The 27,243-nt window shown below is 43.0% G+C and overlaps 1 protein-coding gene across 2 annotated transcripts in view; it reads left to right on the forward strand.

The window, feature by feature from the left end:
- atp10d (ATPase phospholipid transporting 10D) overlaps window positions 1-23,160 on the forward strand; it is a 53,218-nt gene extending 30,058 nt beyond the window's left edge. Inside the window, exons 12-24 of one of the 2 annotated variants that reach the window (XM_028565584.1) lie at window positions 757-1,435; window positions 3,348-3,454; window positions 4,192-4,290; window positions 4,651-4,777; window positions 10,786-10,970; window positions 11,625-11,925; window positions 13,341-13,417; window positions 15,367-15,492; window positions 17,374-17,574; window positions 20,121-20,201; window positions 20,847-20,951; window positions 21,117-21,304; window positions 22,563-23,160. In XM_028565584.1, coding sequence (XP_028421385.1) covers window positions 757-1,435; window positions 3,348-3,454; window positions 4,192-4,290; window positions 4,651-4,777; window positions 10,786-10,970; window positions 11,625-11,925; window positions 13,341-13,417; window positions 15,367-15,492; window positions 17,374-17,574; window positions 20,121-20,201; window positions 20,847-20,951; window positions 21,117-21,304; window positions 22,563-22,758 — 2,472 coding nt within the window. In that variant the 3' untranslated portion in view covers window positions 22,759-23,160. The remainder of the gene's footprint in view (window positions 1-756; window positions 1,436-3,347; window positions 3,455-4,191; window positions 4,291-4,650; window positions 4,778-10,785; window positions 10,971-11,624; window positions 11,926-13,340; window positions 13,418-15,366; window positions 15,493-17,373; window positions 17,575-20,120; window positions 20,202-20,846; window positions 20,952-21,116; window positions 21,305-22,562) is intronic. The other variant, XM_028565585.1, reaches the window with a different exon arrangement.
- The last annotated feature ends 4,083 nt before the right edge of the window (window positions 23,161-27,243 follow it).

The following is a 27,243-nucleotide window of genomic DNA, read 5'->3' on the forward strand; positions in this document are numbered from 1 at the left end:
GACACGCTCGCGCCACGCATCCAGTGTGTAACCGGCCTGAAAGGGTTAAACACGAGTGTTGCCAACAGGGAGGTTGTAGAGCGCCCTCTGGTGGACAGACTATGCAGCGCCATAGAACAGGAAGATGTCTCTCTCTCTCTCTCATGGGTGGGCCAACTTCTCTGGGCGGGCAAAGCAGAGAAAGGGGAGGTAACCTTGCTCCTTATGACCTCATAAGGAGAAGATTCCAGATCGGCCCATCTGAGCTTTCATTTTCTCAAAGGCAGAGCAGGATACCCAGGGCTCGGTTTACACCTATCACCATTTCTAGCCACTGGGGGACCATAGGCAGGCTGGGGGAATATTCATATTAATGTTAAAAAAACCTCATAAAATGAAATTTTCATGCCATGGGACCTTTTAATGATTCTCATTGCTTTTTTTCTAGCAGCTCCTGGTGTAAATATCCTTTAGGCAGGGAAGGGCACCGCCTATTCTATGTACAGCCCAACGAACCACTCTCTGCAGGGCCTTGCGGTGCTGTTTGATGCTGTTTATGTACCAGGCCTGTTTTGTATAGTGTCGCCAAAGGGATCAGTGTGGATGGAAAGGAAAAAGAAAACAACGCAAATGCCATTGACATTTTAGAAATCCACGCAAAACCAGCACATCAGTGGAATGAAAAACAATGGCTTACTGAGCATTTTCGGTTTCGAAGTTCTCACAACAACAAAAGCTGATCCCAATGTTGTCTTTTGTTTCTTCTCTTCCCTGCAGGTGCCTGAAGCACGAACGCCCCTCAAGTCCCTGGAGGATTTCAAGCTGATGTTCCAGCGCTTGAGCTTCTCTCCGTTCGCAGCCCTCTCCACGCTGTCCCCTCCCCAGATGAAAGGCAGCCCTGTCAGCTTCACGCGGAGGCTGTTCGCCCGGGGGAAGACCGGCTCCTTCACGCCCACTAACAGCACCACGGACGGGTCAGAGCCGGGCCGAGAAAGCAACCTGGAGCCCCCCGACCCGAGGCGTAAACTGGACTTGTCCTCCCGAGCTGAAGGAGGCGATGCCGGACAGACGGAGCACAGGGACACAGAGGATGAGGATGCAAAGACAAACCCTGACGGGGCCAGGCAGGATGCGGAGGGTGATCCGATTAGAGAAGCTGACCGCGAGAGCGACACTAACGAGGAACTGCTGTACGAGGCGGAGAGTCCAGACGAGGCGGCTCTGGTCCACGCCGCCCAGGCGTACCGCTGCACCCTGCGGGGGCGCTCCGCAGAGGGCCTGCTGGTAGATCTGCCCGGAATCGGCTCTCTGGCGGTCCAGCTGCTCCACATCCTGCCCTTCGACTCCAATAGGAAGAAGATGTCAGTGGTGGTGCGCCACCCGCTCACGGGACACGTGGTGGTTTACACCAAGGGAGCCGACTCTGTCATCATGGACCTGGCTGAGACGCCCAAAGGTAACCGTGGAAGAAAAAAGTTCTCTCAGGTCCAATAAAAGTGGCTGGTTCAGATGAATGTTATTCTCTGTGCAGTGGAGACAGAAGCTCACAAGAAGCTGTAGGATTCTCTTTTTTAGGGGGGGGGGGGGTTGTACAAGGTTACAGGAAGCAACACAATAACAAAAGCTGACAAGACTTTCGCTCACAAAACTATCTGAGCCGGCTCGGGCTCTTAACAAAAGGTCTCACTCAAAGTAAAATGCTTTGTTTTTAACAGACAGACTTAATTAACACAGGAGACACTAAAAGTTTGTTGATCAGAGAAAACAACAGGAACTTAATCAGTCAACAGGAAAGAGGATTTCAGGATAAAATGAGACTACGGGCCCTATTTTAACGATCTAAGCGCACGCCGTGAAGCGCATGGCGCAGGTGCGTTTAGGACGAGTCCAAATCCACTTTTGCTAGTTTGACGGCGGAAAAAAGGGTCTGTGCGCCGAGCTCATGGTTCAAAAGGGTTGTACTTAGTGTCTTCATTAATTGTTAGGTGTGTTTTGGGTGCAAGATGCAATAAACCAATCAGAGATCATCTCCCATTCCCTTTAAAAGCCAGGCGCGTTTGGACCTTGGCGCATTGCTATCATGATGGCGGATTTGCACCATAATATTTTAATTTGTAATCTTTTGCATGTTTGTGTGTTGCTGTGTGTGTGTGTGTGTGTGTGTGTGTGTGTGTGTGTGTGTGTATATGTGTAAAAAGCATAGTGTGCGCGCGCTGTGCATAAGCCTATAGGCGCATTTCACTAATTCGCTGTTAAAACAACAATGAAATGCTACGCTATTGACTTTAGACCAGGTTTTTGTTGGTCAATGGCGCGAACGCTTCCTGCTGCCTCAAGATAGCAATACGCCCAGAATGCACCTGAACACACCTCCCTGTAAGACCAGCACGCCCATGGGCGCAAAGATGGGCGCAGGTGCATTTGCTGTTTAAACGACGCGGGCGCTGGACGGGAAACAGACAACTGCGTCGGTCTTAAACTAGCAAAGACACTTGATAAAAAGCAAAAGATAGGGCTCTATAACTGTAATTCATTTTCTTCTACATAACTTACAGAAGGAGTATACTGTAAACGAAGAGTTAGGGAATATGGTAGGGGTGGGAATCACCAGAGGCCTCGCGATACGATATCATCCCGATACTTATGTCACGATACGATATTATTGCGATTTTAAACATATTGCAATATTCTGCGATATATTGCAATGTATTACCTTTTTTCCAACTTCAGATTTTTCCCAATTTCAAATGATGTACCGAAAGGCCAATTTTGTCAACATCTGCTTTATCTAAAAAGATACATTTCTCTGTTTGTTCATCTCACTTCAATTTTATTGCTGCAAAATGTGATTGTCAAGCAGACAAACTGACCAACACATATGTCATAAAAGATCGATACTTGGTGTCTGTGTATCGATACAGTATTGCCACGAAAAATATTGCGATACTATGCTGTATCGATTTTTTCCCCCACCCCTAGAATATGGCCTAGGCATGGGCCCGTTACCGGTTTCAAGGTATACCGCGGTTCGAAAAAGTCACAGTTTCAAGATTTTCCGTCGTACTCTTTCTGCGGTATGAGCTGTTTATGAATATTCAAGGACAGAGAGTGCAGTTTAGAAATCTCTCTCTCCCTGCCAGTGTGCAGTGTGTTTCAAAATAAAATACATTGTGTTCAATGTGTTTTTTTTTACCCAGACATTTTAAAATAATACATTTTAAAGCTGTAATTGCAGTAGAGTGAAAGCGTGATATTTTTGCTGATGGTTATCATACCGTCAGTATCATACATAATTGTCAATAGACAAATAATAATACTAATGTTAACAGCAGTGTTTGTCTGTGTGACTGTGGTTGTGTTGTGTTCAGGTGCAGAGCAGGCTCAGGAGATCTACAGTCACATCAGAGAACAAACCCAAATTCATTTAGACGGCTATGCCAGAGAAGGCCTCCGCACACTCTGCATCGCTAAAAAGGTAAAGCTTCGGGAAGGTGAAACAAAATAGCTTTGTACACACATTATCACACGTTTGTTTTTAATAGGAGGGGCTTCACAATTTCAAATTTCAAAATGAGCTTTCCAAATCAAAAGCAGGATCGGCGATTCCCCCAGTATTTAATTCTCTCTCCAACCCCAGCCTATTTGTGCACAAAACTAACAGACACAGCATACAGTCATGTGAAAAACTTGACTAAAAAGAGGAATAAAATAATCATCTTTTGGAAATTGATCTTAATGCCTTGATTAAAAAAATGAGGAACAATCCAATCTTTAAGGACACCAATTTTCTTTGTGAATGAATAATGTATCGTAAATAAATAAATGTTCTTCCTTAAAATACAAAATTTAAAATTTTAAAAAATTAAATTCCCATAGAGGCAGGCAGATTTATAATTTTAAAGGCCAGTTATTTCATGGATCCAGGATACTATGCATCCTGATAAAGTTCCCTTGGCCTTTGAGTGCCCCCCACATCATCACATACCCTTCACCATACCTAGAGATTGGCATGGTTTTATGTCAGTTAGCCTAATAGCTGGTTTGATTTGCATTGAGAGATGATTTTATGGAAAGTACCCCATGCCAATCTCTAGGTATGGTGAACAGTATGTGATGATGTGGGGCTATTTTTTTTTCACATGACTGTAGCTTTCCGGCTGGTAGCATGCAGTTAAAGACACAGGGTAACGCTATCTTACCGGTAGCCTGCAGCTGCTCTTTTCCAGACACTGTGGCCACTGCCGGAGTCAGAGACAACGAAGCGATAACGGAGAGATAACAGAATTGGAAAATCCTACTGCTTCCCTGAGAGTGAGTTATGTAAACCTGTTTACCTGTAAACAAAGGTAAAGCATGGGGGATTCAACTGGACTCTGGGCTACATTCAATTACACCTAATAAACTCTGAGAAACTCCAATAATTTTTTTTGACCATGTGGCCTTAGCAATAAAAAAGCCATTCTTTAATGTCGCCGGCTGTCTTTTTGTGCTATTTTTTTTAAGTGTCAGTTCAGGCAACGTTTAAGGACCGGCACCGTTTTAAAAGTATCATTTTAGCACCGGTAGCGTAAAAAACCCAATCAATACCCCACCCTAACAGTAAGACGACGTGTGTGTGTGTGTGTGTGTGTGTGTGACTCAGCGACCGTGTGTTCTGTGTCCGTGTGTCAGATTGTGGAAGAGGAAGAGTACGAGGCGTGGCTAAAGGGACAGCTGCTGGCGGAGAGCAGCATCGAGAACAGAGAGGAGCTGCTGCTGGAGTCTGCTCAGAGACTGGAGACCAACCTCACGCTGCTGGGTAGGAGACCGCCTGTGTGTCAGAGCTGGGAGCACAACGTACATACAGTTACTGTAGGGCTGGGCGATAGGGAGAAAATCAGATATCACGATATTCTTGACCAAATACTTTGATATCGCAGCGATATTCTAGGGTTGACAATTGGTGCTTTAACAAAATATCTTCACACTTAGATTTTAGATAAATGATCATCATTAATGTGGACATAATGTCTAAGTGGGGAAAAGGCAATTAATAGAACAGCTAGAACAGTCTGGTAAGTTCAGAAAAGTACATAACTTTACTGTAATGCAGCCTTTAAAACCAGGAAAAGACAACCCTTATGTCATATCACGATATTACGATATCCAAAATCTTAGACGATATCCAAAATCTTAGGCGATATCTAGTCTCATCACGATATCGATATAATATGGATATAATAAAAAATAAAAAAATGAAAAATGAAATAAAAAAATAAAAAAATAAATAAAAAATAGAATAACTAAATAAAACCCCAGACATAACCCACCCACCCCCTGGATCCAGAACTCCAACTCTCTGTGACATATTAAACCTGAAGCCTGCGGAGGGTAGTTAAAAGTGAAAGCCAAGCCTCCATTGCTGACTCTTTTGCTCCGTGAACTCTAGCTGTCGACAACTCCAAGTAAACAATATCCAAATATGTTAAAACCCAAGCTCGAAAAGAGAGTGAATGTGGAGGTTTCCAACGTGTGGCAACAAGTTTTTTTGGAGCCGTAAGTCCAGCCAGCAATGCCTTTCTCTCATTCAGAGTCAAACCCTGCCTCGACAGATCAATCAAAATAAGCGTTGCAGGCGAGCAGGGCAGTCTAATCTTAAACAACCTAGAGAGATTAAAGGCAACCATCTTCCAAAAGTCGGCCACTGGGGTACACTCCCAAAACATGTGAAAATAACTGCCTATCACTTTGGAGGAACAGAAAGTACACGTAGGATCATCAATAACCTTCATCAGATGAATGATAATTGTAATGTATTTGCTGATCAGGGTTTCTGGATGCTAAGCCCACACTGATCCACACTTCATCCCAGTCAAATGTAGGCTCCAAGTCTGTAACATCTGTCCTCCACACTGTGTCCAACGCCAGGGGTCTGTAAGCATACCGTAGCAAGATCCAGTATAGTCTCGACACAAAACCCCATGTACTCCCAGCAGAGTGGAACAATTTTGGAAGAGGGTGTGGTGTAAGAGGGGCGTGTAAAGGGGCACCATTGCTTTTTAAAGTCAATCTCAGCTGCAAATAAAAGAAAAAGGAGGTACGTGGGATACCATGCTTAAGACATATGTTCTGAAAAGTGAGTAACCCCCTCTCCCCATAAATATCACCGAGAGTGCAAACGTTTTTTTTTTCCCAATCAGGATATCGAATAGGACCAATTAACAATCTCTCATTGTTAAATATTGGTGAGTGTGGGTCCCAAACAAAGGGGCAACCAGCTAATTTCTCCACCCTCCTCCAGATCAGTAGCAAATGTGAAATCATAGGACCAAATCTCAGACGGCAGTGATGGGGTGAGATTTTGGAATGCAGAATGTTAGTAAACGAGTATGGCGCTATAATCTGCTCCTCCAAAGCTCGCCAAGACACTTGAGCATCAGATTGAAACCAGGATAGGAGAGGTCTAAGTGTGAAGGCCCACTCATAGAACTTGAAGTTTGGGAGGGACAAACCGGCAGCTTGCCTTTCTCGCTGCATAGTGGTGAGCTTAATGCGAGATCGTTTGCCGTGCCATAGAAGTCTATTTATTGCCGACTGTAATTTGCTCCAATACCGAGGGGGCGGGGGAAGGGGGAGCATCGAGCTGACGAAATTGACTCTGGGCAGAATATTCATTTTAATTATGGCTACCCTGCCACGAAGTGAATTTGGCAGATTAGCCCACCTGTCCAGATCCGCCACAACTTTGTCAAGTGTGTTAGAAAAATTGTTTTTAATGATTGTCTGTATGGAGGAAGAGATATCTATCCCCAGATAAGTGAAGCTTTTAGTGACCGGAATAGATGCAGGGAAGAGAACACTACACATTGCCTGAATTAGAGGTAACAAAGCTGATTTCTGCCAGTTTATTTTAAAGCCAGAAAGTTTGCCGTAATGTTCAAAGATTGACAAAACATGTGGGATACATTGCACAGGGTTATTTATATACAATAATACATCATCAGCATAAAGTGAGATGTGGTGGAGTGTTCCCCTAATGGAAATTGGAGAGATTGTGGGTGAGCCACGGATGGCTTGCGCCAGTGGTTCAAGAGAAAGGGCGAATAACAGAGGGCTAAGAGGGCAGCCTTGTCTTGATCCTCTCGAGACAGGAAAGGGAGAAGAGCTAGTTTTGCCTGTAAGCACTACAGCTGTTGGATTATTATATAGCACCTTGATCATATTAATGAACTGCAAGCCGACCCCCATGAACTCCTACACCGACCACAGAAATGGCCACTCCTGGCGATCAAAGGCCTTCATTGCATTGAGTGAAAGGACAGCGGCAGGGGAACTTAAGCCTTGAGCACCATCTATAATATGTAATAGTCTTCTGACATTATCTGTAGCAAGTCTAGACTTTATAAACCCTGTCTGGTCACTATGAACCAGTCCTGTCATATGGCCTTGAAGCCGCCGGGCCAGTAATTTCGCATAAATCTTTAAATCGGCATTTAAATGCGAAAGAGGCCTATAGCTGGAGCACTCAACTGGATCCTTTCCTTTTTTAAGAAGTAGTGAGATTAATGCTGAATTAACATCCCTAGAAAAGGATCCCACTCTGATTGAATAAAGGATCATGTCTAATAACAGAGGGCCGATGAGGGGCCAAAAGGTGAGGTAAAATTCAGGTGGAATTCCATCCGTCCCTGGTGATCTACCTTTACGCATGTCCCTAACAGCTGCCTCACACTCCTGCAATGTGACAGGGCCATCTAGCTTTGAGGAGTCAACAGTACCAAGACGGGGTAGTTTAACGTCATTCAAGAAAATATCGCTGACACGTTTGTCAAAGTTATTTTCCGACTTATATAACTCCTGATAAAAGGAGGCAAAAGTGGCATTTACTTTCTTTGGGTCACATTGTTTAGTGCCGTCTTTGTCTTTAATGCAAATAATATCAGCAAAGTGCTCATCTGCCCGAAGTTTCATTGCTAGTAGATGACTGGGCTTTGAGGAATTAAAATAGTAAATTTGCCTTGTTTTGTGCATGAGGAATTCTGAACGGCGCCTCAGAAGAGAGTTAATCTCTTTTTTAATCAGTTCCTTCTGTAGGGCTGTGGTCGTTAAAATTATGTTGCAGAGAGGCATCAATGGTTGCATATTTTAATTCTAAAGCTTCTAATTTGGCAGCATGTTCCTTATTTCGTGTTGAAGCGTATAAAGTGGTGTTAGTCCTTATAAAGCCTTTCACTGCCTCCCAAAGTATTCTCGGACCGACATTAAATTCCAAAAATTTGCTAAAATTTGTTTCAAACTGAGTTTTGAATGTTTCGTCTCGCAATAAGGAGGAATTGAAACGCCACCTGGGGGCTTTAGTGGAGGACGGGCGAACAGTGACCGAACAATATATTGGTTTATGATCAGACCAGGTAACCGGAATGAAATGCGCGTTTTGAATATTTTGAAACAGATCTTTAGAGGCAAAGATAAAATCTAATCTTGAGAAGGATTTATGTCTCCCTGAGTAAAATGAGAAGTCTTTTAGGGAAGGGTTTAGCAGTCGCCAAACGTCGACCATGCCTGTTTCGGATGCCCACTGGCGCAACGCCTCAGACGCAAGACGTTTGTCCCTAGTCTCACTGCCACCTGTTCTGTCCATGCTGCTGTCCCACACCGCATTGAAATCTGCTCCTAGAACTAAATGAAACCCTGTGAGATCAAGCAAGGATTTAGTTAGTAATTCAAAAAAGGTACCATCAAATGCATTAGGGGCATAAGCAGAAATAAGTGCAATGTTTTTCCCATCCATGCAAATTTTTGCAATGGCTATCCGACCTGCATCATCCGCCCAGGAGTCAACCACATAAAATTTTAGTTTGCGTTTACACAATACCATTACTCCTTTACATTTCGTAGCTGCAGATGAAGACGCAATAGGGTGATAAAACTTATTGGCTAATCAACCCACATCTTTAGACAATAAATTAGATTCCTGGACCATAGCAAAATCTACATTTTTCTTGCGAAGAAATTCAAGTACAGTGGTCCTTTTGTGCGGAATGTTAAGACCCCTGGCGTTGACAGAAATGAGATTTAGACCCGTCATATGCTGGGAAAAATAGTGAAATACAAAATTGAGTTGTCCCCACAACAGTAAGAGAGAAGTCTGGATCCATAAAAAGAAAAACACCCCAAAAAAGAAAAAGACAAAAGATATCAAAAACATCAAAAAAGAAAAAGGAAGGTGAGGAAGCAGAATACTGTCAAACCTCCCTGATAAATCAACAACTGGATAACTAACTCAAGGAACTAAGAGTTTCTGGCCACTCAAGTGTGGCAGCGGCACCACCAATTATCAAAAAGCAAAACCGCAGCAGTGTGAACATTTTCTTCAACATTGAGAAATCTCACAAAGTCTACAAATCGTAATAAGGAATGCACCTATAAAAACAACAGTAAAGACAATAACAGTCATAAGGACAGTGGTAGATCTATGTTATGAGGTAGATTACAGGTCCAGCGTTGCCAACCCGAGATGTTCATCTAAATGTCTATCAGAGGGGGAGGTGGAGATCGAAACAAATTACATTGTCTTACCGGGGACACTCTGAAAGGTGCAAAAACGGGGAGAGTGGGGGGGGGGGCGCACCATCGCGCAAGGCGGGTGAAAGTCAAAGGTTTTTGATGCATTTCAGGGCCTTCTTCGGATCGTCAAAACGATGCTTTATCCCACCTGGCGTTGTGAATGAGAGCAGTGCAGGATAGCCGATGCCAAACGGGATCTTGGCTGAGTGAAGCAGACGATTACACTCCAAAAAGGAGTGTCGTCGCTCCTGCGTGGCCTTGGAGAAGTCTTGATAGAAGCTTATCTTATGGTTCTGCCAGCGGACATCCTCCTTCTGTTGAAACCTCAGGAACCGAACGATGAATGGCCTTGAGGGGGCTCCGGGCTTAGCTGGTAGTAGCGACCGATGAGCACGCTCCAAATCTAAGCCCCCATGGAAATCATCCTGAAGGATTTCGGGGAGAGTGACCCTCAAAAACGATATGGCATCTTTATCCTCAACACGTTCCGGGAACCCATAAATGCGTAGATTTACTCGCCTTTCCCGATCCTCGTATTCAGTTAGTTTGGCGTTCAGTTTTTCAACCTCAGAAGCCGAGGCCGAGGGCGAGAGGCCGCGCTGCCTCTCCACCTCCTCCAGCGTATCAAGACGAGCCTCCGCGCTAGTTATCCTAGTTAGCATGTCGGCTAGTTTACCCTCAATCCCCTCAACAGCTCTTCTCGTTTCTGAGACGTCCTTGCGGATATCTGCGAAGTGTTTGGCCTGCTCGTCCGACAGTTTCTGCAGAAGCTCGTGTATTTTAGCAGTGGACATGGACTCATCCACGTCATCACGTATCGGCGATACAGGAGAGGCCCAGGCGGCCTTTGAGCTAGCGGTAGCCCTGACGCTTTGCTGTTGTTGAGACACATTTTCGTTTTTCCGGGGATTTGGCATCTCGGCAGTGGGAGAGGCTTATAATGAGCAACTTATGAGGAAAAAGCAATGCGATAGATTGCGAATGCCTATATATTCACACGAAATGTAAACTAGTGGTGCCACAGCCATCTTGCTCGGCGCCATCACGTGACCCCCATATCACCATATTCTTGACAAAATACCTTGATTGCGATATGGTGATGATATTATAGGGGTGACAATTGGTGCTTTAACAAAATGTTATTTACACAAAGAGATTTTTTTAAAATAATCATGAGAAATGTCCATTTAATGACTAAGTGGTAAGGCAAATAATAGAACAACTAGAACAGCCTGGTAATGTGTGTGTCTGTGTGTTCAGGCACCACTGGTATTGTGGACCGACTACAGGAGGAGGTCCCAGAGACCATCGAAGCCCTTCAGAGGGCCGGGATCAAAGTCTGGATCCTCACTGGAGACAAAAAGGAGACTGCCATCAACATCGCCTACGCCTGCAAACTCCTTTGTCCCAACGACCAGCTGCTGACAGCCAGCTGTGGAAGCAAGGTCAGTGGATTGTTGCACTGTTGTAGGGCTTATTTGGAAAATTTGGAATGTTTATCTATGGCAGTTGTTTAGGCTTGCGCTGCTTTTCTACCTCTCAGCTTGTTACTCCAGATCCCTGGCGAGTGGTTATTTGGATAATTGTCATCTCCTGCCCTCGTGCTGCAATTGCTAAACACTTTTAGCCCAATTATAAGTCACGGACACGGTTGGCTTACAGTGTTTTAGCAATGTAGGTTGGTTGTCTCAGTGGCTGTTCTGATACGTACAGTAGCTGTCAAAAGCTACTTAGCCCAACATTTTTTTCCATGAAAAATTCATGTTACATAGTAGTGTTAGTTTACAGCATGTGCAAATTAATTTCTCTCCTGCTGCTTCTGGTCGGGTATAATAATGACCGCCGGCATGTCTGCATAAATGACAGTATATAAAGATGGACAACACATCTCCATTTCCTCCCACTGAACAAAAGTGAAACCCAAAATAAATCGCAATCTGACCAGAAGTGTAGAACAGCTGCCACGATCTTCAGGCCCAGCTGCTTAACAGATAAAACACAATCATTTTATGCTTTGCATAATTATTGTGACAAATGCAATCATGTAAATGCACTGTGACTCTACGCATCAGTACTTACGGATTTCTTTCGCGCATCAGGATGCGTGTGCAGTTCTACTTGAGGAGCTCAAAGTGGAAGTGCAGCGCAGTGAAGCCAGTTTGACTGAGCCGACCGCAGCAGGGAATCATGGGGAATCGTCCTCGGGCGGCGTGGCAGGCTTCGTTCTGGTTATAGACGGACGGACGCTGGAATGGGCCCTGCAGGAAGAACTAAAGAGCCACTTCCTGGAGCTGAGCCAAGGGTGCAAGGCAGTCATCTGCTGCAGGTCCACGCCGCTGCAGAAGAGCCAGGTGGTCCGGCTGGTCCGGGACCAGCTGGGCGTCATGACCCTGGCCGTGGGTAAGGACTCCGCCTGTAGGACGTGTTCCTTGTTCCAGGGTTTCCTTGGGGTCTTGTCTTCGGGTCAAAGTTGACCCGTTGTCTAAATGTCTATATCAGAAATATGGGTTTCTTTTTAACTACCTAATTTGGATTACCCAAAAAAAATAACAGATGATTCCATTCAACGCGCTTCGCAAGTACAACAAAAGATCATATGTCTACTTTCATTTAATGCTGGGTGTTTTGTTAAATTTTATAGCGTTTGAAAAAAACTAAAACATTTTTAAACAGTATCCCAACTGAACGTTGACCCTTCTGTGATTATCCTCCCTTTAATATTAGCCTAAATAATTCATAATTTCTGCTTTTTTAACTCAAGAATTAGGTATAATTTCCTATAAATTAGTTTTTTTATTGACCATGAATTCCAAAAATAAGTGTAAAACTAAGTTGGTGTTGGTGGTGTTTATACACGGTTGTGAAAAAAAAGCGTTAAACATCAAAAAAGCGCCAAAAAACGTCAGAAAACGTGTTGATTTTCAGTTTTGACCGGGAGGACGATGCATGGTCGAATGGAAGACAGACAACACAAAAAAAGTCTAAAATTTCAAAATAATAATTTTTGGCCTTAAAAAGTGTTTCATTTGCAAAGGTACTGTGTCCTAGATCTTAAATCATTTTAAACATGCACCAATTGTTAATCCTACAATGTCTTAACGATACTTCTAATGCTCATTGAAATGTTTTTTTTTATTATTATTATTATTCTGTAGCATTGTAGTTCTATTTTTCACTATTCCAAATATAATTCTCTGTGTATGTACAGATCAATATTACTCGGTGTTGCTTTCATTCAATTTTAATCATTTTATTTACTTTGCAAGTACTTTTGTGACATTTATTTATGCAATGAATAATTTGTCTTTTTATCATTTATTCCCGCTAACACGTGATCATCGTGACATTTATGTCCTAAAACTAAACTTGGATCTCATAGAGGCAGCCGTTATTATTAGACCTGTTGGACAAAACACAACAAAAAATTTAAATTCTAGGGGTGGGAAAGAAAAAGGATTCACGCACTGTATGTAATTGTTATTTATTTTGCGACGAATTTAAAAATCGATTCTTTTCCCTAGAATAGATTTTCATGATACATTGACCCCAGAAGTGTATTAATCAACTTTTGTTTTTGTTAAAGAAGGAAAAGAAAATCGCAATACTCAATACTATCGACTCAAAAGACTTCTAGAATCGCAATAAATGAAAATCAAAATACAAATCAAATCGGCGTCGGTGAATCTAAAAAGAATCGAATGGGGACAGCCCTATAAAATACTTACCAAGCATATCATTTAGTCTTCTAATATGTGATATGCTTGGTAGATACCTGAACATGAAGGACAATGAAATGGAAGCTTGTGTTCATTTAGGTGATGGAGCCAATGATGTGAGCATGATTCAGGTGGCTGACGTGGGCATCGGGATATCTGGTCAGGAGGGCATGCAGGTAACCACCGCTAGATTCCCCCTGACACAACACCTGCAAATCACACAGGTCTTTAAAAATGACATATAGTTTTGGTAATAGGCCTATTGAACTGATTTTGGTTGCATGCGATTGAACTCCAAGCTCTCCCAATGTTTTTACTGTTTTTACTCTTGTCTTGATTAGGGTTGGGTACCGAAACCCGGTTGCACTATCGAACCGGTTCCTACGCAACCGGTAGGAATCGGACCGGATTAGAACGCAAATTTCGGTTGCTCATTTCGGTTCCACTTAATGTGGCGACTGAAATATTTTCCCTCTGTTGCTCCGAAACGGACGTAAAAATATCACACTTTCTCTTTCTTATTATATATTTAAGTACTTTAAAACGTTAATATATTGTTTAATTTAAATAATTTTAAATTTTTAAAAAATTCCATAAAAGAGCCTTTCTTTGATGTCATTTTTCAGTTTTTCAAGAATCGGTTTAGGAATCGGAATCGTTTTAAAGGTGCCCTGCCACACAAAACCATTTTTACTTGTATGTTTTTGAAATCTGTGAGGTCCATATGTGTTTGTGTTATGTGGTGAATGTGAAAATGAACTGCTACCTCCTCTGTCAGCTCTAGCCACTGAAAAGAAATAAGCGGAGAAATCATAGCCTCGTGAGACCGTCCTGATCTGGCGAGCTCCAGTTTTCCACTCGCAGATCAGTCTGGCATCTTGAGGCAGAGAAAATTTGGAGCCGTTAGCCAAACGACCGGGCCAATCAGCGTTGGTTTTGAGGTGGGTTAGGTGGTAATAGACCGATGGTTTATCCAATCAGCTAACCAGTATTATCAGCCAGCGGTAGCCCTAATTCTGTTAGCCGCTCGCTAATGCTTTTTTTCTTTTGGATCCTTCTTTTGGAATATGGTCCGGGAACCTGAAATGGTTCCTTTTATTCCTAAATTCTCGTTACACAAACGGCAAATCTCCTTTACCGACATGTTGCTTGCATGCTGAGCTCACGAGCTATGCTTTGCCTGCAGCAGCAGGGGCGGGCTTGTGGTTGTATTTTCATACGCTTCGTGGATCTGATTGGTTGATTTGGCCCGTCTATCGCCAACATAGGTCATAGACAGATGGTTCATCCAATCAAATAACCAGTATTCCGCCCCTTCCCAAAAGTTCTCCAACGGAAAGTTCCCAGATGGATATGCCGAGCAAATGCAAAGCGATCCATCTGGCGGAGTCAGGTTAGAGAAATCAGGCCAGTTACAAAAGCTGGTCAGTCTGACGTGGAGTTGCCTGAGCTCATTACTATTCATGAGCTTGCCCAGTTGCACTGGGTAAAGGCTGCTGATAGCCAGGCTCTCATTGGCTAGCTGTTAGCCAATCAGAGTCAACCAGCTTAGCTCATTGAATATTAATGAGAAATGGCACAAATCGAGTCTTCCTGCAGGCTTTTTATACCATGCTAGAATGGCTTGAAACAAGGTAACCAAGACATTTTTTCCACAAAAAATTTTACAGAGTCCATGGTAGAACTTCAGACAAAAATGAAATACATGTGGCAGGGCACCTTTTTAAAAGTACTGGTTCGGAATCGTAAAAATCCAAACGATAACCAACCCTAGTTTTGATTGTGGTGAAGCCAAAGACAATTTCTCAACTACGTGGACAATAAAGTTTCTAACGAACTAAATAGTACATAGCTTACTCCGTTTCCACAGTGTAGACCGTCACAAAGCAAGGACTCCTGCCTATTGATCATGTAAACTCTCTACACATCTCTAAAACTGCCAGTTGTGAGATGCAACTAAAAGTTGGAAAGATGACATGTGTTTTATAGTAGCCAGCATCATCACAGTTTTGCCTGTCAGTAGGAACTAACAGAGGGGGACACCTGTTTATTTCTTTTTAAGTATCAGACCCTATTGTGTTTGAAGCAGTCTGTAAGGTTCGTGCCACTGTGTGTCCTCCCCCAGGCTGTGATGTCCAGTGACTTTGCCATCTCCAGGTTTAAACACCTCAGTAAGCTGCTGCTGGTCCACGGCCACTTGTGCTACTCTCGTCTTGCAAACATGATCCTCTATTTCATCTACAAGAATGTGGTAAGAGTACTGACTAAAGTATCTGGTTAAGATGGTGGTTTTGGCTCTCACATCAGGAAGAGTTGCACAACACCCTTATAGAAACAACCGTATCTAATTCTCTAAAACCTACTATGGGCAAGACAAAGTCAAGTATGTTTCCTGCCACCAGACTTCTTACTCATACGATCTCTATCTCATGACTGTACCGGTTTTGCCGGATATTTGTTCCGTAAGCAAGACAAAAGACTTACAGTCTAATCAATGTGATTCACAGTTTAATTATTCACTTTAATGCAACATGCATTAAAACTGACATTGTGCAGTCTGACATTTTTTCGACAAAGATTTTATTAGGCCCTACTCATACAGACATGAATCTGCTGTTATTGCACAGTGTTTCTTCCCCTCATACGTGGAACGTTAGATTAGGAGAAAAAAACCCAACATTAACAATTAGGGTTTCACAATTTTGTTTTTAAAACCAAAATGGATCGAAATGAGCTTTCGATTTGTACTATCGTGATAAAAAGCAGGAATCGGCGATTCCCCCATTATTTTTTCTCTCTCCATGCACGCAGTGGCCTGCATAGCTTACCGACTGGTAGCATGCAGCTCAAAACACAGTGACGTTCGCTTGTTCGCTGCCGGAGTTGGAGATGACGGAGAAACGATAGAACTGAAAAATCCTCCTGCTTTCCTTGAAGTCACCGGCGTGGCAAGATTTTAGCATGAGTGAGTTACGGAAACAGAAAAACAAAGGTAAAGCATGTGGGCTCCAACGGGACTCCATGGTGCCTTTATGTGCCCCTGTTAAACCAATGGCGCATTCAATTGCACCTCGTAATCTCTGAGAAACTCAAACTGTTATTGCAAGGTAACCTTCTGCCATCCAGTGGCTCTTATTGTGGCATTTCCATCCCGAATTAAAAATCAATGTTTAAATTGAAATAGTGGAGAATCGTGACACCCCTAATAACATCATACACATATGTGCATCCTCAACTTAACCATTTTAACTGCAATTGGATTATTAGGAAATGCTAATTTATTATTTTTTTACAATATTGTTATTTTACAACTTTTAACAAGCCCCCCCACCCCTCCCTCCCAGCCCACAACAAATCTCTCTCCAAACATCTGCCATACTACAAGAGCCGAAAAACAAAAAAGCTACTGTATACGACAGTATCACATGCATGCAACAATGAATACGAATTTCACCTTTACTATCACCCTCCAAAGGGGTCCGTTCCAGAAAGCAGGTATAGTGAAAACTCTGGGTCTGTTAACCCTGAAATGTGAGAAACTCTGGGTGTTCTGTTTCAGAAAGGGAGGTTATTTAAACCTGAGAGAGAGGGGTAACTCCAGCCCATTTCAGAATCAGAGTCAGTCACTATGGTAATTGAGCCTGTGAACCTAACTTGGTCGGGAGCAGGTTTTCAAGAAACCTCAAGTTTCTCTCAGTCTCCTCCCTCTGACTCAGCGCTCTTTCATTTCCTCATTCATTCATTCAGTCTGTATCAGGCGCATTTTAGCGCAGTTAATGTTATCTGCATGAATAACAAAAAAACAGTGTTGGTTTATTAACCGTGTTAGGCAGACTGCCTGCAGTTGAACACATTCAAAACAGTAGCCATGTTCTTCGCCAAGTCCCACAGAAACTGGGGTGTTGAGCCGGATGTTTTAGCGTTCGGGGAAAGGCTGCAGATCATGTCAGAATCCAAATATCTGGGGGTTTTAATTGATTCAGAGTTGTCATTTACATCACATGTAAAAAGGGTCTGTAATCGAATCAAATTCGACCTTAGTAACTTTAGATTGTAAAGCACTACAAAGTACAATAAATCTGAAAAAGAACCTACCGTCACTGCTGTCTGTGTGTGTCTGTCTGTGCTGCAGATGTATGTGAATCTGCTGTTCTGGTACCAGTTCTTCTGCGGTTTCTCTGGGGGCGTCATGACCAACGCCTGGGTGCTCATCCTCTTCAACCTGCTCTTCACCTCCGTTCCTCCTCTGATCTACGGTGTGCTGGATCAGCACATGCCTGCAGACACTTTGATGGAGCTGCCGGAGCTCTACCAGGCTGTGCAGACCTCCAAGGTGACTACGCACACACACACACACACACGCACACACACGCAAACCTGCCCTCTCAAAACCTGCGATCACAGCGCCTGTCGTTCAGCGTTTAGCTTTATTTATGTATTTAATGTCAAACATTTGTTCCTATGCAATGGGAAAGTATTGAAATGGGACCACAGGGCACCAACGCTCTACTCTGAGACCCAGAATGTTATGATATGACGGAATACTAAAGACTAGAGATGGTCCGATATGGGCGCCCGGATAGTAGAGCGGGCGCATAAATATATAGAGGTCTACTCCTCGACTCAGCAGACCCAGGTTCAACTCCAACCTGCGGCCCTTTGCTGCATGTCATTCCCCCTCTCTCCCCTTTCATGTCTTCAGCTGTCCTGTCAAATAAAGCCTAAAATGCCCAAAAAATAATCTTAAAAAAAGAAGAGATTGTCCGATATCATTTTTTTGCTTCGCGCTACCAATTCTGATACCTGACATGTGTATCGGAGATATATATATATATATATATATATATATATATATATATATATATATATATATATATATATATATATATACATACATTTTCTTCACGGCTAAATTACGTCGGATCAGATTGGTGCATAGCGTTACTAGCATTTTAGGCGGTATCGGAGGCTTTTCCGATCCTGGTACCGGCATCAGAACATCTCTACTAAAGACATCATCAGGTCTCAGCAGGGTCGGTTCTTATTATTGGCTTCTCAGAAACAACCAGTTTAATAAAGAACACTTAATTACCGAATGTGTAATCCAAATGAATCAGATCATCATATCATAACATCTGCGGCAGATGACAATTATTTGGTACACTTCCTCCAACAGTACTTTACCTGATCAGACTTAATGCATTTATTTGCATATTAGTGAGCATTTTTATGTTTTAACCCTTGGCTTTTTAACATTTAGATCATTCTGGCTGTGCTAATGCATATGGCATTGATTTTGGGAAAGGTGTGAGGTTTTTTGTTTCGAATTTTGGAAGTTCAACCTCGGCTCCTATAATAAGTCTATAATAAACTGTGTATCCAACCCCGAAGGGTTCCTGTTCACTTTCTTAAAGTACTGCCCTCCAATCAGGGGCTTTTTGACGGGAGAAAAAAGGACCCCAGAACTAAATTTAGACCCTTGTCCCTGCTGTCGAAACATAATGAGTTCCTCAGAACGTTCCTAGTCTCGTGGAAACATGGCTTTAGACCGCCCAGGTCCTTTTGTTTCATCTTTACATGTGGGCGAGAAAGGAAACCGAGAGCTCATCCATTTGAGAAGGCCAGGAAAGCATGGAGTCAGTGTTAGTAAAGTCTGTGGACACCGTGTTTAGAAGGACATAGGGCTAGGTACCTTATTCAATACTCTTTAAGCACCGACCGAATTGCCTTTTAAAGTGATGGTTCGGAGTAATTTAACCCTTGGGTCCTTTGCACCATGACCTCGAGCCAAACACCCCCCCAGAAGCTTTTTTCAGCTGGGTCTAACATTGGGAGAGTTAGCGTAGCAGCGCTATCTGCTGAATAGCTTAGCGCACGGGCTAATGGAGCCACGTTTGTATCTCGTAAATGACCCCACTAATAATGCCCGAAATGATACCAAACTTCTAAACTAGTACATATAGGTTATGTACTCATAAAACGATGGATTGGAAAGTTTGTAAGTACACCACAAGTTTATGAACACTTGCCTGCTGGCTTCTGCTCTCTGCTGTTGTTGCTGCGGCCGGCAGTAAGACGAGTGCTTAGGGACGTCTACAAATTACAACACCAAAAAGAGATGCAACAAAAATATTTTTTAATTTAACTTTTGTTTTTAAACTAAGTACTGTAGTATAACTAGCAGGAGACAAGTAATAACTGGGGTAAGTTTGGAGACATTAACTTATTTAATCATTAAATTAATAAATATTTTTGTTGTATCTCTTTTCGGTGTAGTAATTTGTAGACGGCCCTAAGCACTTGTCTAACTGCAGGTAGCAGCAGCAACAGAGAGCAGAAGAGAGCAGGCAAGTGTTCATAAACTTCTGATGTACTTACAAACTTTCCAATCCATCGTTTTATGAGTACATAACCTATATGTACTAGTTGTAAAAGGGTGCAAAGGTCCCTATGTTAAATTACACCGAACCATCACTTTAAGTATTGAGTATCTAGTATCAAAAAATGCCTCGTTATTAAATTCCAAATTGGAGTAAGCATCAGCAGCATCAGTGAGCCAATAAGCATACAGCATGCTTCTACCAGGATCTTATAATGTCTGTGATTGGCTGTCTAACGTTACACGTTGTAGAGACACGAAGAAAAACTCTACGTTACACAGAGACGGGGCTCACGTAGGAGGAGCTGAAAAATATATAAAAAGATTTGTGCCGGAATGTTGTAATTTCTTTTCGTTAAAATGGATTTTATAAAATTGGTATCAAAAAAAGTATCGTTCAGGGACTGGTATTGAAGTCACGGAATTGGTATTGGTATTGGTACCGGTATCGAACATATTAGCCCTAGAAGGACGAACAAGTGAATGGTGTTTCTCTGCAGGTCTATGTCCCCTACGTGTTCTGGATCACAGTCCTGGATGCGTTTTACCAAAGCCTCGTCTGCTTCTTCGTGCCTTACTTTGTAAGTACACTGTGTCAAATCCTTCTGTTTGTCAAGTACGTCCTTCATCGCTGTTTGTATTCCATTGCTTCTCTTTACATGTATGGTTACAAATCTATGTCTGCTCCTCTAGCTGATCACATGGTAATAGACCCTGCTCATACAGTCCTGGTGCCATGATTAGAGCTGTAATCGACAGAATTTGGCCCGAGCCCGTGAAGTACATTTCGATTGACAGATTTTTAAAAAGCCGAACCCGTTTACAGCCCGACATTATTCATATGTGCGCACGCACACAGCTCTTTTGCCTTTCGTCAATAATGAGTCATTCATACATTTTTTAACATAATTTATTCATGACTAGGCTATAGGCCACTTGGAAGTTGGTACAAAGAAATAAAATAAGTTCTCTGTAACATCGTAATATCTCAGCACTCTAAATAGGCAGAGGCCAGCCTCCGTTTCACATTCTCAGCATCCATTTTCGCGGTAATCGAAACGCATCACCTGACCGCTCATTTACCGCGCAACCCAGAGCGACAAGCCCGAGCCGGTGTAAAATGATAGAAATTAAGACCGAACATGTCGGGTTCCGTCGGGTTCGGGCAAAGATCTTCAGCTCTACCCATGATCCCACTGTAAGTGTTGTTGTGATGTTTGTCTCAGGCATTGGCAGGATCCAGCGTTGGTGTGTTGTCTTTTGGCTCTCCGATCAACGCCTCAGCTCTCCTCATCATCCTGCTGCACCAAGTCATCGAGAGTCACACTCTGGTCAGACACACTGCTATGCTAACAGTTATTGGAATTCAAACTGGTTTATGTCTCCATTGGAACAATGAATTGTGCGGCCTGGATGTTATGTATGTGTGCGATCCATAGTGTGTGTCTGCAGTTGTGTTGCGGAGTCACTAAACCTCCGTGTCGTTTTTTTGGCAGACGTGGATTCACGCGCTGGTCTTGGTGCTCAGTGGCGCTTCCTACTTTGGCTTCGTGCTGCTCTTCGGTGTGTTCTGTGTGACCTGCAGCCCCCCCACCAACCCCGTGGGGGTGGAAACACTCGAGATGTCCCAGCCTCTTTTCTACATCGTATGTGCTCTCACTACTGTGACAGCTCTGTTACCCAGGTATATACACACCCACCCTAAAATACACTACTGTAAATGGGCACGCAACTCGTATGCATACAACGAAACACACACAAGCTGGGTCCCGTTTTAGTTCGGCCTACTTTGAAGTTTGCGCTCCGAGACTGTCAAATGTCAAATGTCCGGGCTGTTTCATTTAGAAAAATCCACTTAATACAGCTGAGCTCAGCTTCTTTCTTTTACTAAAACCTGAGCTCTTGAAATTACTCCAACATATATTTGCCAGTTCTTTACTCTGATGTCTTGGGCTTTATAAAACGGGTGGCTCAAATCCAGCAATCTGATTGGTCCGAAGCCATGATATAAAATAAAACATACCACGGCTATGACGTCTAATTCTTTTGCACAATAAGTATCACTCCACCTCTGAGGAAAAAAAGTTAAACTTAGAACTGATAGCTGGTGTCACGAAGGGAAGCCGTTCGTCTGCACACACTGCCATGACACAGAGCTGGTTTAAACTCGGCAAAGTATACCTTATAGTGTATACTGTAATTGGACTATTTTACCGCTTTACCTTGCTGTCAGACTGCCCTTTCAGATGGGGAAGCTGTTATGTCCTCAAAGCCACCAGACTCCAGTCATTTTACCTCTCAGAACACAGGAGTTGCTGGTATAACGCTGCCTTGAGCAGTTAGTTTGTTACCGCCTTGGTATGTGCAGGCAGCCAGCCCAGGAAGGCCAATTTTATTGTGAATATTACATACTGTATATATACTGTAATGTATATGTATATATATATATATATATATATATATATATATATATAGAGAGAGAGAGAGAGAGAGAGAGAGAGAGAGAGAGAGAGAGAGAGAGAGAGAGAGAGAGAGAAAGTGAGATCTTGTGGAAATAAAACAAGATTTAAAAAATAACAAGTTGAAACACAAATTAAATATATTTTTTGGACTGTCTATAACTTTAATTAAAGTTTGAGTTATTGCTTTTACATCTTTTAAATCAGCTGATTTTATTGGCTTGGGCGATCTTTCAGTCAGGCTTTAATCCTTTTGGACTCGCTAAGTTCTTTCATTCCTCGAAGCCTGGAAAGGGACACAGCTCTACCCAACCTGCCTGAGTTCCTTGTCTGCTGATCCATGCTCTACAGCGGTGGAGATGTTAGTCGAGTAAAGGAACACAGTGAAAGGAACAAAGTTGTTTTTCTGTTGGGTGTTGATATGCTCCCCCTCCCTAAGTTCATCATTTACTGATCCGTGTCCTGCGTCTTCTCCTTGTGCAGGCTGTTGTTTCGAGCCCTGTGCAACACGTTGCGCCCCGCTGCTGCTCTGACATCAGCTCAGACGGACAGAGTGGATTCCGAGAGGTACCGCAAGAAAATGCAGCGCTGGAACCTGAGCCACTCCAAAGCCAACAAGCTGCCAGTGTGTGCGGACAACCCCGGCCTGGAGCCCGGCACTGACTCAGTGGAGTCCTGACCTACACACACAAACACACACACACATACACACACACAGACAGAGTGCTGCATACCAGAAGCAGACAGACACTTACCAGTGTATGACCTGCCCAGGTAAAAAAAAAATAAGAGACATGTTGGATTCAAGTGCACATAACTGACTGAATGGATTCTCAGGTGCAATCAAAGGCTTTGTATGGATGTAAGTGGAAGTTCTGCTGACGCTCATTGTGTTGTATGTGAACTACAGACTAATCCTAAAGAAAAGTGGACATGTGCTACGTATGTTTAATAACTCACCAAGCATTTATGAGAACAGAAGCTTAGAAACACGACCATCATGTCAAATATGTATAGACGATAATGTTTTTTAAAGGAGCCGTATGTATCATTCGACAAGAATAAATCGTCGTGACATTAATCTTTTGTCATCCGTTATGAAGGAATAAGATACATTTGTGCTACAGTTAACATTGTGAGCCTCCAGACTGGATGCAGCAGTACGTATCTGTTGAGTCGATCACTATCGAGGCTACATTCACACTGCGGGGGGGTATTTCCTCAGGCTCGTGAACCATTAGTACATATCGCTACAAAAGGTTATGCACTGTAATTCGGATGTAGGCCAACAGCATGTTGTAAAAACAAATGAAAACACAAACGTAGACAAATCTATTCAGAATGTATCGAGGGCGGAAGCATAACGCTTCGAAAATCCTGCCCCTACTTCACAATATCATATTATTACAAAATCATAAAGATATGCGATCATACGCATTGTTGTGCATAACTTATCATACGATATGATACGAACCTGTTCATGAGAAGGCGTTGATTTCTTATATATAACACAGAGTTTGTGCGATGTTCATCGTCGTCCCACGCTGTTTGACACGGAGGGGATGTAACGGGTCAAATCGCAGTTTACTGTCACATGAGCACAAGCGTCACACTTGTATGATGTTATTAATATTATTTTTATATGGGTCACGAACAATTGAGGAAAATGAAATGAAATCAGAATTTAGCATCAAAGCTGTAACGGGTGTTTGTTTGGTGATCGGTGATAGGTAGCGATGGCCAAATGAAGCGTCATGAACTATTTCATTTATTTTCCGAGCCCACTGGATGGCGCTCTTCGTTTAAAGCAAAAGACTCAAGTAATGGCAATTCAGTTCAGCACACTGAATTGCCATTACTTGAGTCTTTTGCTTTGTTGAACAGAGTAATTTGGCCATCACTAGTGATAGGAAAACACTGAAATGATTTGCTAGTGGCTGACGTGTATACAAACACTACTGATAGAACATTAGCATCCCATTGGAGTGATGTATGTGTCCACCTGATGAATGGAAGTCTCATTGTAGCTCTGCTTTGGTCTCCACCAGCTTGTGAGAAAAATCTTTCTCGTGATTTTCAGGTTCGTCATAGAAAACCGGAGCACGCCTGTTTAATCTGAAGTAGTCCTTATCGACGACGTTTCTTTTCAAGGAGTGCTTCAGTGCCGTCGGATATTCCGCCGAATGTCCCTCACCTTCCGCTTTCTTTGTATTGCAGGGTAAATCCAGACAGCTAGCTAGACTATCTGTCCAATCTGAGTTTTCTGTTGCACGACTAAAACAACTTTTGAACGTACACACGTTCCACCAAAACCAAGTTCCTTCCCGAGGCTGTTTTGCAGAGGCACCGTGGCTCCGTCCGGCACTTAGCCCCGCCCATGACGATTGTGATTGGTTTAAAGAATTGTTATTGAACCAGAGAACATTTTTCTCCCATCCCAGAATGCTGTGTGGACTAGCCAGACCCTCCTCCGCAGCGGTGTGGCGGAAGGTCTGGTAATGTGAGACTAAATATGAAGTGACTGTTCTGCCTCTATGCACATCTGCACCTCTTTATATTTGTGAACCACGTCACATGACTTACCGGCAAGCCTTTCGACAAGAGCCTTAAAAGCTAAAGTGCCGTCAGCAGCAGGCACTGATGAGGATTTGTATATTGTGTAAGTAGTCCGTTTTTTTATTGGATGTTTGATACATACTTCCAACGTATGTTTGTACTGTTTGAGACTTTGCAATAAACAAATAGTTGTTCAGATCCCGTGTAGTCTGTCTATGTAATTATTAAGATTACAGGAGAGCAGATACATGCTGCATGACATCAGAAGGATACGTCCCCTTCTAACGCAGAAGGCAGCTCAGGTTCTGGTTCAGGCTCTAGTCACCTCACGTCTAGACTACTGCAACTCCATCCTGGCCGGCCTGCCTGCATGTGCCATCCGGCCCCTGCAGCTCAATCAGAACGCAGCAGCTCAACTGGTCTTCGACCTCCCCAAGTTCTCTCACACTACAACATGGCATCATGACTTTGCGTAAATATACACGCCACTTTCATAAAGCAAAATGGCGTGTTATTGTACACATTTTCAGCTATCCACGTGTATGCCTCCGCTGTATACAGCTGATGTAAACATACCCGCCACGAGCGCGCACGTACTATCGCGACAACTACGTCACACGCCTGTAAAAAAAAAAATGGTTGGGTTTAGGAAAAGAACACAGGGAAAGGCTTTAGTAACAAAACAGTGACAAAAACACAGAAAATAATGACAAAAACACGCATAGGAACACAATAAATGGTTGGGTTTAGGAAAGAAACATTGGGTAAGGCTTATTAAAACAAAATAATCGCCGCACGCGGGACGCAAAAGTCCTGTGTTTTACCCGTCCGCCACCCCAACCTACCTCCTTACTCAATCCCCCGTTCCTTCATACTACTCGCTACGGCGGAAATTGACTCGCAATGTAGGTCAATGGCGGCCGATTTGCATTGATATACACGCAAAAATGCGATTATGCGTCTTGATAACACGCAAAAACGGAATACAAATTGGCGTGACATACATACGCCAATTCATGAGATCAGTCTGCACACTACACCGCTCCTCCGCCCTCTTCACTGGTTACCAGTTGCTGCCCCCGCATCCGCTGTCTTGTACTTACATACAGGGCCACGAACGGATCAGCCCCCCCACACACACACACTCTCTGGAACAATCTCCCTGAGGAGATCACTGTCAAGCACCTTATCCTCTTTTAAATCCCTCTTAAAAACACATCTTTATAAGCGCGTTTTCACGAGGGTTTTGGCCTGAATTCACTTTTAACTGTTACAACCGATTTTATACATAGGACAAGTCACCAGTCCGCCTTCAGCCTAGGCTACTGTATTCAGGTGACTGGGATGTTTATTGGCAAACATAGACTGTATATATGAATAATATTTACAGTCTATGGTGGCAGCCCTAACCCTGCAGAGCACTGATAAGCATGAATGTGAAGGGGAAATGAAAATAAGTTTCATAAAGCTTATTTTCTCTGAGGCGTGTCCAGTGGCGATTTCAGACCCTTTTAAAATTTCATCTCAGCCACCCTAAAAATTATAATGAAAACAAATAAAAAAAATTGTCTATTTTAGTGCTTCAAGTTAGAGTTTGCGAACTTGTCTGTTAGTGACAGAGGGCAAACAGTTTTATAAACACAAGTTTTATTTTTTATATATTTATTGTTTACACCTCATTATCTTTTCATTTGATTCTGCAATGTATTTTGTATGTTTGTTGCAATGAAGTTGCGGGAGACAGTGAAAGTTGCAAAAAAACTGTTCTTCGGGGAGAATAAAACTACTCTGGGCTGATTTTTCCTTACCAAAAAGGCTCAGGATGCTGCAAATGTTGGCATAATATGTAAATGGCTGGTGGACTTAAGACAACGTTTAAAGTCGCAGGTAACTCCGGTTTATTGGTCAAATTTGCGGAAATTTTGCGGTGATTGGTCAAAATTGCGAGTCGCGTCCCGTGATCGGTTGAATTCGTGTGAATTGTCGCGATCACGATGTCGCAAAATCCTGGAGGGACACATGCTGCGTTCATGCCACCTCGGAATAACAGGCACCGCCCCCGTGGTTACGTTGTTTTTCCGACTGGCAGTGTTCACATGGTCGGGATGCATGTTCTTCTTCTTCTGTTATATTAGCGTTTGGCAACTAACGTTTGCAAACAACTTTTTGCATGACTGCCACCAACGGTTGGCCGTAGCCTAGAGCATCAGGTGGGTGAAAACATGGAGGCCACAATAACAAAAGATTTGCTGCTGTTTTCTTATGCAAGCATCCAAACAGCACATCGCCAGGTGTTTGTTTGTGTTATCTGCACGACAACCAATGGGAAAAGACACGGATAATGTGTTGTTGTTTTATACATAGGCCTATTTATGAATAATTTTAAACATATTATGTCTGTGTATGTTTATTGGCAGAGGAATTTGTCCACAATAAACAGTTTATTATCATTGAAATATGTTAAGTGAACCAAAATCGCCTCCATAAACGTCAGTTGTCAACGGCTCACCAACTGGGGAACTCAGTTATCAAAATCCAGCCCGAGTTTCCCACCTCTGATCCCCACAGGACGTTACATGAATGGTGACGTTTTCACTCGGAAAAACGT

Source organism: Perca flavescens, chromosome 20 (genome assembly GCF_004354835.1).
Source record: "Perca flavescens isolate YP-PL-M2 chromosome 20, PFLA_1.0, whole genome shotgun sequence".
NCBI lineage: Eukaryota > Metazoa > Chordata > Actinopteri > Perciformes > Percidae > Perca > Perca flavescens.